The 11,407-nt window shown below is 47.7% G+C and overlaps 1 protein-coding gene across 1 annotated transcript; it reads right to left on the bottom strand.

Moving 5' to 3' along the window:
- Positions 1-5,276: 5,276 nt before the first annotated feature.
- IL23A (interleukin 23 subunit alpha) lies at positions 5,277-6,544 on the bottom strand. Its single transcript, XM_049784091.1, has 4 exons — positions 6,371-6,544; positions 6,110-6,208; positions 5,549-5,695; positions 5,277-5,438 (listed from the first exon to the last, which is right to left on the bottom strand). The coding sequence occupies exons 1-4, from the start codon at positions 6,542-6,544 to the stop codon at positions 5,277-5,279; spliced, it is 582 nt and encodes a 193-aa protein (XP_049640048.1).
- Between the last annotated feature and the right edge of the window lie 4,863 nt (positions 6,545-11,407).

Here is an 11,407-nt window from a genome sequence, read left to right as displayed (position 1 = left end):
ATGTGGCCAAAACAAAAACAATTTTTAGGAGACAGGGAAAGGAAAAAAAAGCATAACAATTCTCTTCCTGGGGCCGGAGAGATAGTATAGTCAGCAGTGATGGCTAACCTTTTTGAGCCCGGGTGCCCAAACTGCCGCACAATGCCCGGTCCTCCCAATGGCAAGTTCGGCCCTGTTGCCAGGTGAGCTGCAAAGCAGACCGGCACACTTGCCTCCTGCCATGCCGCGTATCTTAATTGCGGACCTTCCCACGTGCAGCTGCAAGGCCTTCAAGTGCCATAGGTTCGCCATCGAGGGAATGGGTAGGACATTTCTCTTGAAAGTGGCCAACCCAGTTTTAATCCCTAGCATCTCATATGGTTGCAAATAACTTGAGTCACTCCTGACTCAAGTTCAGCGGTTTTTGTTTCGTGTAGGAACTGAGTGTTTTTTGCCTCAGCCCCATAATATAAAGCTCCCATCATATGAAAGAACAGAATACAGAACCTCTCTTTCTTGTATTCTCCACTCCCTTCAGTGGTCATACCCATTCCTCCCCCCTCGAATGCTTCTGACAGGACCAGAGCAATAGTAAAGAAAGTAGAGCACTTGTTTTACACACAGCTTACTCAGGTTCTGTCTCCAGCACTCCATATGGTCCCCTAAGTACCATCAGGAGTGATCCTTGATTGCAGAGCCAGGAGTACACCTTGAGCACAGCAAGGTGTGACCCAAAAGCAAAAACAATTTAAAAAAATTAAACACGCAGGCCTGGAGTGATAACACATGGCTGGCCCAGGTTCAAGCCCTATTATCCATCATGATCCTCCAAGCCTACCAGGAGTGTTTTCTGAGTGCAGAGCCCCTGAGCACTGTTGTGTGTGCCCCTTCCCTGCAAATTTAAATGCTCTTGACAGTCCACTGGACCGGTACTGCTTTGCACAATTTACTCTACCTGGGCTCTGTTTCCCCAGCTCAGAGAAATCCCATCCCATCCGATGGGACCTAGAGACTAGGGATGGGAATTTAATAATTGCTCTTTAGGAGGGAGGGAATAAAGAAAAAAGAATTGCTCTTTAGAGTATTGAATAGAATGTGTTATTTTGTTTTGTTTTGTTTTGTTTTTGTGTTTTTGTTTTTGGGTCACACCTGGCAGTGCTCAGGGGTTAGTCCTGGCTCCATGCTCAGAAATTGCTCCTGGCAGGCACGGGGGACCAAATGGGACGCTGGGATTCGAACCAATGACCTTCTGCCTGAAAGGCAAACGCCTTACCTCCATGCTATCTCTCCGGCCCCAGAATGTGTTATTTTTACAGTTTGTTTTTTTTTTTTACATTTCTCTATTAAAATATACCCTTGGGCTGAGGAGATAACTTAAAGGACTATGAGAAGCCCAGCTGAGAACTGCCCCGAGCACCTCTAGGTGTGTCCCAAAACTAAATAAAATTTATCTCCTTTCTTTTGTGCAATATAATAAATATTATTTGCCTAGAGGAGGGTTTCTTTTACTTGGATGTGGATCTGGGCAAAGACCAAATTTCAGGATCTTAGAAACTTGCTGGTAGTTTATTATGAGGCTCTGAACAACATCACATCTGTCACATCTTAGACATTCCCTAAGAAGCACTGGGGACTACTGTGTGGGCTCTCAGTTATGGTTCTAGTGTATCCTGAGATGTCAGTTTTTGTTTTTGTGGGGCCGGTGAGGTGGCGCTAGAAGTAAAGTGTCTGCCATGCAAGCGCTAGCCACGGAAGGACCACGGTTCAATCCCCTGGCGTCCCATATGGTTCCCCCAAGCTAGGGGCAATTTCTGAGCGCTTAGCCAGGAGTAACCACTGAGCATCAAGCAGGTGTGCCCCCCCCAAAAAAAAAAAGTTTTGGTTTTGATTTTTGGGTCACACCCGGCAGCACTCAGGGGTTACTCCTGGCTCCACACTCAGAAATCGACCCTGGCAGGCTCGGGGGACCATATGGGATGCCAGGATTCAAACCACAGCCTTACTGCTGTGTTATCTCTCTGGCCCCAGATGTCAGTTTTTTGGTTTTCTTTTTGGTTTTGATTTTTAGGTCACACCCAGCAGCTCTCAGGGGTTACTCCTGGCTCTTCACTTAGAAATTGCTCCTGGCAGGCTCAGGGGGCAATATGGGATTTGGTCTTAGAACCACCGTCTGTCCTGGGTCAGCTGCATGCAAGGCAAACGCCCTACCGCTGTGCTATCTCTCTGGCTCTGAGATGTCAGTTTTTTTTTTTTTTTTTTTTTGGTTTTTGGGCCACACCCGGCAGTGCTCAGGGGTTACTCCTGGCTGTCTGCTCAGAAATAGCTCCTGGCAGGCACGGGGGACCATATGGGACACCAGGATCCGAACCAACCACCTTAGGTCCTGGATCGGCTGCTTGCAAGGCAAACACCGCTGTGCTATTTCTCCGGGCCCGAGATGTCAGTTTTCTAACAGGCGTATTTCAGGGCCTGTTCAGAAAGAGAACAGAGCAGCTAATAAATTCAGTGCTGACCTGGAAATGTTTTCCTCTAAATATTATTTTCACAATGATAACTTTGTGAGACACCAGCAGTTCATGTTGGAATAAGCGCATCACATTGCGGCCTGTTCTATGTTCTTGTTGTTTCTTCTTACATTCCTGCTGTGTGCATCCCTCCTGGTCCATATTCTTCCAAGGGTGGTTGTGTGCTATATAGGAATTGTGCGTGTGTGTTAGGAGAGGATGGGTATGAATAATTGTGCAATTAGTTTATTGTCACTGAGCTGTGAATGCTGACAGAATAGGGTTTGCTCATTCCTTTGTAATGTGACTATGGAGAAAAGGCAGTTTGGTTCCCCTTCATTAGTCAGGTACCTCCTGAAGGAATCTCCAATTAGGGAGAATCATTAATTTGGGGAAGTTACCTTCATTTCAAGGTTGGTTCCATATACAGAGGTGCTCAATGGACTATGCTGATATAGGGGAACCCGGAGCTCCCACATGGAAAGCATGTGCTCCAGTTCTTTGAACTGTCTCCCAAGCTCTTACCTTCCTTTTCGTAAAATGTCCTCTGTACACAAAATAGATGTGACTTGTTTGTTTTTGGGCCACACCCAGTGGTGCTCAGGGGTTATTCCTGGCTCTGCATTCAGAAATCGCTCCTGTTATGGGGCTGGAGAGATAGCACAGTGGTAGGATATTTCCCTTGCAAGAAGCCAATCCAGGTTGTACTGTGGTTCAAATTCTGGCAGCCCATGTGGTCCCCTGTGCCTGCCAGGGGCAATTTCTGAGCTCAGAACCAGGAGTAACCCCTAGTGCCGCCTGGTGTGGCCCAAAAATAAAAAAAAAGTAAAAAGGGTGGAGTAATAGCATAATGGTAGGATGTTTGCCTTGCATGCAGCCGACCCTGGACCCTGGACAGACCCAGGTTCAATCTCCAGCATCCCATATGGTCCCCCAAGCCTGCCAGGAGCAATTTCTGAGCACAGAGCCAGGAGTTAACCCCTGAGCACCACCGGGTGTGACCTAAAACACAAAACAAAACAAAACAAACAAACAAAAAAAATATATATATTGCTCCTGGCAGGCTCAGAGGACCATACAAGATTCCAGGAATTGAACCCAGGTCCATCTAGGGTCAGCCACATGCAAGGCAAATGCCCTACTGCTGAGCTAGCTATCTAGCCTCAGAACTATACTTCTTAATCCCATTGTAATCTCAGTTTGTTTAGATCTATGGTGATTAAGATCAGAAAGATCTTGAGAAGGGCTGGAACAATATCACTGTGGGTAAAATGCTTTCCTTGCTCCCTGCCAACCTGGTTTGTTTTTGTTTTTTTTTTTTGTTTTTTTTTTTTTGTGGTTTTTGGGTCACACCGGCAGTGCTCAGGGGTTACTCCTGGCTCCATGCTCAGAAATTGCTCCTGGCAGGCACGAGGGACCATATGGGACGCCGGGATTCGAACCGATGACCTTCTGCATGAAAAGCAAACGCCTTACCTCCATGCTATCTCTCCGGCCCCCAACCTGGGTTTGATTCCTGTTATCCTATATGGTCCCCTAAGCTTGCCAGGAGTGATTCCTGACTGCAGAGCCAGGAGTAACACCAGGTTAACTGAGTACTGCCAGATATGTCCCCCCAAAAAACAAAAAATATCTTGGAAAAAAATCTTGGGGAGGGGGCGGAGCTGTGGCGCAACTGTAGGGCATTTGCCTTGCACGCAGCTAACCTAGGATGGACTGTGGTTCAATCCCCCAGCATCTCATATGGTTCTCCAAGCCAGGAGTAACCCTTGAGCATCACTGGGTGTGACCCAAAAAACAAACAAACAAAAATCTTGGGGACCTAGGTAGTAGTTTAGTGGCTTAGAATGCCATTTGGGTTACATGTTCTTCTCCAGTACTGCCACCTGAGCAGATCATGATCTTGGCATCTCTGCTTGTTTGGACCTGGCACAAATACCTGTGATCCCTTGCATGCATGTGATTTCTGATTGTACCTGATCCAGATGTGTGTGAGGAGCCACAAAGTGGTGTTTCATGTGTAAGTACCTCAACTAAAGGAGTGTGATCACAGGGCAGGTACTACAGGTGAGTATGAGCACCTCAGCCTGTGACTGCCCAGCTAGCACAAATGAAACGTGGAAGCACCACAGACAACTCACAGAAAATCCCTCTCTCTTTGGCAAAAACAGTGCACGGAAGGAGGAAAGGAAAACAGGATCTAGTTACTCTACACACAGGGGGCTATGAGGAAATCTCCCTCTCAGCTGTAACTGCAAATAGAAGGAATCCTCGCAGGTCTAGAGAGAGAGAGCACAGTGGGTAGGGAAGTTCCCTTGCATGCAGCTAACTAGGGTTCACTCCCCTTTACCACATACTCCAAGCCTCTCCAGGAGGAGCATAAAGCCAGAAAAGAGTCCTGGGTGTGACCCAAGAAAATTAAAGAGTATTCTTGGTTATATTCTTCCATTCTGTTTAATTTTTTCCCCAATCAAGGCTAGATATTAGACACAGCTATTCATTAAAAAACAAGGTTTATTGGAAAAAATAATTTAGCATAAATAAAATAAATAATTCACCCCAAATATCTTCATTGAGGATAAATAATACCAAACTTTCCCTCCCATCTAATAAATATTCAACGTTGTCTTTGTTCTAGATAAACATCATAACTTAGTAGAGGCAATTTTCAACATATCCAAGACCAGTGAGCATTAACGGGCTAATTAATGTGTTGGTTCATAGGTGCCCAGGCAGATGGATTCATCTTAGTATTGAGTGTAGAGATGTGGGTGCCATCTTTAGCTACTGGCTTTAGGGGCTCAAAGTTGCTGCTCCATGAGCAAAGACCCGGGCAGCCACAGCCACAAAGGACTGAAGGCTGCGAAGGATCTTAAGTCGAAGCAGAATGCGCTGCCATGGCTGGCTCGGACTGAGGTTTGGGCTTTGCTCTGTCTCCTGCTGGTGTCCCTGAGGCTGAAAGAACATAGGGCATGATCAAAAAAGACTCTAGATCCTTTGCACATAACCCTTCCCATGTGCAGCCATTGTCACCTGTCATCAGTCTCCAGGCCCCTCATTTATACCTGCAAGAGTTTCCTGAGGCCCAGCAAGGAGGTGTGAAGCTGATGCACTGGACCATCAGGGAGCAGAGCAGGGTCCCCTGTGAAGATGTCGGAGTCCAATAGCTTCTCATAGAAAGACAGGCCTTGGTGGATCCTCTGCAGGCAGGACTAGGGAGAGGAAAGCCATGAAACATGCTTCTTTCACTGATAGCCCAACCAATGCATTGCCTTTCTTGGACTCTTTCAGTGGCCTGAATGAATTCCCACAAAATTCACATGGAACCGTGGTACCCACTTCCCCCCAAGTTCTGGAATGAAGTGGGACCTCTGGGAGGTGAAGTGTGAGTGTGGGGTCTTCGAGCATGGGATTATTCCTCTTATCAAAGAGCTACCATGTAAGGGAGGTGGAGACACCCTCATTTTAGAGCTCCAGCACCCAGAATTGTGAGAAACAAAAGCTTGTTTGTTTCTAGCCTTCGTAGGCATTTTGTTATAGTGGTCCGAACCCAGGATCACTTCTAATTTACCCTGTTGCTATGTCCCCAGTTTCCTCTTCCTGGTGGCCCCATCACATCTTAGTACCTGACTGTTGTCCTTAAGTCCTTGGGGATCACAGCCATCCCCACACTGGATAAGAGGGACATCGTTTGTTGTCTCATCTCCCTCTTCTCGTGGCAGATCCTGGAATGCCAGAGGGGGTGGACAGTGTGAAGAAATGACAACGTACAAACCCACCTAAACCCTTCAGTCCCAGGACTCCTCCAAACCCATCTCCTCCAACCTTTCTTAATCCCTCATGAGCCTCTACCTAGCTGGTCCCTTCTCAGAGCTGCTGCCACTTACCATATGCCCAAGGGGGGAGTGGGCACTCCAGGCCAATGTGCAGAGCTTCTGAGAGAGCTGCTGGCACTGGCCCCAAGCAGGGTTACTGCTCTTAGCCACAGCCATGCCCTCAGTAGTGTCAGACAGCAGCAGCAGCAGCAATAGCATCGGCAGCAGAGCTCTGTTCCCCAGCATCATGTTGACCACTTCTCAGATCCGGTTCCCTTGTCCTTGCCCAGTCCTCGGCCTGTGGAATCTCTACCCACTTCTCCTAGCTCAGAGCCAGTCTGTTCTTGTGTCTCTGGTTTTGTTCCCTTTGTTGTCCACCCAGTATCTGAGCCACTTCCTGTCCTTTTTTAATTTTTGGGTCCCCTTGTCTAGCAGTCTCTTTTTAAGGTCCCTGCATTGGAAGACCCGCCCTTTAGAGCAGCAGGTGACTCACAGCAGGTGGGATTTCCCTCCCTGCATCATTCCCCTACTTGGGGAGCCCAGGTATGCAGGCTCAGTTCCAGGGGAAATGAGTGTGTGGTGGCTGTGGCCGGAGGCTTAGGTTGGGACACAATGTGTAATGCTCTCCAGGAATTGAAATGGCTGTCGAAGGGGGTGGCAATAAGGAATATTGAAATGAGTCTAAATTTAGTTCTTCCTGATTAGCCTTTCCCTGCTCTTTTTGCCTCTCAATGTTATGGAGAGTGGGGAAGGGGGAGATAGCACAGGAGTTAAGGCATACAACAGATCCCCTGGAGAAAGTGTCACCAGAAATAGACACACACACCACACACACACACACACACACACACACACACACACGTTAGAAAGTGTTCTTTTCGGGCCCGGAGAGATAGCACAGCGGCGTTTGCCTTGCAAGCAGCCGATCCAGGACCAAAGGTGGTTGGTTCGAATCCCGGTGTCCCATATGGTCCCCCATGCCTGCCAGGAGCTATTTCTGAGCAAACAGCCAGGAGTAATCCCTGAGCACTGCCGGGTGTGGCCCCCCCCCAACAAAAAAAAAAAAAAAAGGTGTTCTTTTCACTGAGAGAGCTGAACTCAAAGGCCCTTTGTGAGCTGGAAATCAATTTACAAGCAGTAGTGTTGTTATACCCCTCCTCAATTGTCACTGTGGAGGAGAGAGTACAAGATTTGGTCTCGGGCCCGGAGAGATAGCACAGCGGCGTTTGCCTTGCAAGCAGCCGATCCAGGACCAAAGGTGGTTGGTTCGAATCCCGGTGTCCCATATGGTCCCCCGTGCCTGCCAGGAGCTATTTCTGAGCAGACAGCCAGGAGTAACCCCTGAGCACTTCCGGGTGTGGCCCAAAACCCAAAACAACAACAACAACAACAACAAAGATTTGGTCTCTTACTTCAATCTTGAAATCCAATCAATAAATTCCCAAGATAGAACCATAAGGCAAAAACGCTACTCAGCCTACAAATTCTTTAGAGCAAGCTAATCAGGCTTTTTGAGACACCTGTTCCCCCCCCCCCCCATCCACTTCCCTTGGGAGGCAGGGTAGAATTTTTTTTTTTTTTTTTGGTTTTTGGGCCACACCCGGTAACGCTCAGGGGTTACTCCTGGCTATGCGCTCAGAAGTCGCTCCTGGCTTGGGGGACCATATGGGACGCCGGGGGATCGAACCGCGGTCCGTCTCCTAGGCTAGCGCAGGTAAGGCAGGCACCTTACCTCCAGCGCCACCGCCCGGCCCCAAGGGTAGAATTTTTAACCTCCATGTTTGCACAATCTGTCTGCATTATAACCTTCTTGGGGTGAGGGTAAAGATAAGTGCAGACCAGCAAGCCTCACACTGGAGCGAACTCCAGAATCCTCTGGCAAAGGACATGATTGTTGGAACTTTAATCCCTTCTTGGTTGACTCCTGGCTGTATGCTCAGGGATCATACCTGGCAAGCTCAGAAATCTAGATCATAAGGGGTGCTGGGATCAAATTCAGTTGGCTATGGTTTTTTGTTTGTTTGATTGATTGGGGATTTTTGTTTGTTTGTTTTGGGGTTATACCCAAAGGCACTCATGACTTATTCCTGCCTCTGTGCTCAGAAAATTACTCCTGGCAGGCTTGGAGGACCATATGGATGCTGGGGGTTGAACCCAGGTCAGCCATGTGCAAGGTAAATGCTCTATCCACTGTGTTATCACTTTGGTTATGTTTTACACAAGTGCCTTACTCACTGTACTATCTCTCTGGCCTTGTAAAATTTCTATTTCTCAAGCCAAGGAACATGGGTGCCTCTGATTGAGGTTGGTAAGGTTGGAGGGAGAGATGATGCTAAGAAATCTCCATCAGAGGGCCGGAGAGATAGCATGGAGGTAAGGCATTTGTCTTGCATGCAGAAGGACAGTGGTTCAAATCCCGGCATCCCATATGGTCCCTTGAGCCTGCCAGGAGCGATTTCTGAGTGTAGAGTCAGGAGGAATCCCTGAGTTGCCGAGTGTAACCCAAAAAAGAAAGAAAGAGGGGCTGGGCGGTGGTGCTAGAGGTAAGGTGCCTGCCTTGCCTGTGCTAGCCTTGGATGGACCACAGTTCAATTCCCCAGTGTCCCATATGGTCCCCCAAGCCAGGAGCGACTTCTGAGCACATAGCCAGGAGTAACCCCTGAGTGTCACCGGTGTGACCCAAACACCAAAAAAAAAAAAAAAGGAAGGAAGGAAGGAAAGAAGGAAGGAAGGAAGGAAGGAAGGAAGGAAGGAAGGAAGGAAGGAAGGAAGGAAGGAAGGAAGGAAGGGAGGAAGGGAGGAAGGGAAGGGAGGAAGGGAAGGGAGGAAGGGAAGGGAAGGGAGGAAGGAAGAAAGGAAGAAAGGAAGGAAAGAAGGGAAGGGAGGAAGGAAGAAAGGAAGAAAGGAAGGAAAGAAAGGAAGGGAGGAAGGGAGGAAGAAAGGAAGGAAGGAAGGAAGGAAGGAAGGAAGGAAGGAAGGAAGGAAGAAGGAAGGAAGGAAGGAAGGAAGGAAGGAAGGAAGGAAGGAAGAAAGATAGAAGGAAGGGGGCCCGGAGAGATAGCATAGCGGCGTTTGCCTTGCAAGCAGCCGATCCAGGACCTAAGGTGGTTGGTTCGAATCCCGGTGTCCCATATGGTCTCCCGTGCCTGCCAGGAGCTATTTCTGAGCAGACAGCCAGGAGTAACCCCTGAGCACTGCCCGGTGTGACCCAAAAACCAAAAAAAAAAAAAAGAAAGATAGAAGGAAGGAAGGGAAAGAAAGAAAGAAAGAAAGAAAGAAAGAAAGAAAGAAAGAAAGAAAGAAAGAAAGAAAGAAAGAAAGAAAGAAAGAAAGAAAGAAAGAAAGAAAGAAAGAAAGAAAGAAAGAAAGAAAGAAAGAGAAGAAAGCAAGCTCCATCAGGGGATGAAATGATAGTACAGCAGCTAGGGAACTTGATACAGCCAACCCAGGTTCAATATGCGGCACCCCATATGGTCCTCCAAGCCCACCAGAAGTGATGGCTGAGCATAGAGCCAGGAGTAAGCTCTGAGGGGAAAACTACATCACTCAAATTTAGTGCCCCAATTGGGGCATAATGGTTACATAATGGTTCTTTGAGGATCAGTTTAAGCAAGGGCTAGAAATCAAACAGAGATGCCCAGTGCTCAGTCACTTCCTTTTTTGGCGGGACCACACCCAGTGGCACTCAGAGGTTACTCCTGGCTCTGCACTCAAAAGTTACTCCTGGCAGGCTCGGGGAACCGTATGAGATGTCAGGAATAGAACCTGGTTCATTTTGGGTTGGCCACGTGCAAGGCAAATGCCTTACCGCTGTGCTACCACTCTGGCTCCTACTCAGTCACTTCCATGATTCATGGCTATAGAGTCCAAGCCAAGTAGTTGAAGGTACAGTGTCATGACCCTGTCCTGTCCTTCAGCTTGTTGCATCTGTGGGTAAAATCCGCTGCCACATTTCATCATCTTCCCTGATGCAACCTTAGTGAAATAGCTGAGAGTATGAAATCGGGGTGTGGGAGTTGAAGAGGGTGGTCAAAATCTGGGACTGTCCCAACCCCAATGGAGGGTCCCATTTGGACGTCAGAATAAGGCCATGAGTGACCACACTGATGGCTCCCAAAGCTTCCCCAAGGGGTTGATCCTTTTCCACTGAGAATTTCACCCTAGTGGAGGTCTTCTTTCCCATAGAACTATCCAAAACTGGCCATGAAACTTCTGATTCAAATGTTCTGACTTCCTGGTCAATTCGCCCTTTTGATAAACAGTTCCAGCATCAGAAACATTATCTCAGTTTGAGTGAGAAATGGTTTCTCTGTTTCTTCATAGAGTGAATACAAATACAATAAAGGAATTGAAGGTGAGGGAACTGAGGGAATCTCATCTCACTGGTTTAATGTCTCCTATGGCTGTCTCACCTCTAGCTCCATTCTGAGAGCCCAAAAAGGACAGGAGATGAAAAGTGATGAGAGTGAGGAGGAAGTTGAGCCTGGGAGATAGGTTGAGCCTGGCTCAGGGTGAGCTGGAGGCACGGGGTTCTGTGGTTTTGTTTCACTTCCTGATGCTGCAGGACTTGGATAGGAAGCAGAGTTGATGAGGCCAATGTGGGATTGTTGTGTGGCAGCTATTACTTGTAGTCTAAATTTGACCTGGAGCTGCAAGTTGCCCTTGACGTCAGTGGGATCTCAATTATTATGCAAATCACATTCACTAGACACTCCTGACACCCCAAAGCAGGCCTTTTCAGTTGGATGCCCAAATTCCAAATCCTGTTGAAGTTCCCTTGAGTCATTAAGAATGATGGTTGTAAAAAAAATAAATAAATAAAGCCTCAGAAATAAATAAGATTTAAAAAAGGGGGGGCGCGGAGAAGTGGCACTAGAGGTAAGGTGTCTGCCTTACAAGCGCTAGCCAAGGAACGGACCGGGTTCGATCCCCCGGCGTCCCATATGGTCCCCCCAAGCCAGGGGCGATTTCTGAGCACATAGCCAGGAGTAACCCCTGAGCGTCAAACGGGTGTGGCCCAAAAAATCAAAAAAAAAAAAAAAAAGTAAAATAAAATAAAATAAAATAAAAAATAAAGAATAATGGTTGTAGGGGTGTTTGCCTTGCACG

The sequence above is a fragment of the Suncus etruscus genome, chromosome 11 (assembly GCF_024139225.1).
Source record: "Suncus etruscus isolate mSunEtr1 chromosome 11, mSunEtr1.pri.cur, whole genome shotgun sequence".
NCBI lineage: Eukaryota > Metazoa > Chordata > Mammalia > Eulipotyphla > Soricidae > Suncus > Suncus etruscus.
The sequence above is the reverse complement of the archived record's forward strand: the minus strand, read 5'-3'. Positions and strand labels throughout refer to the sequence as shown.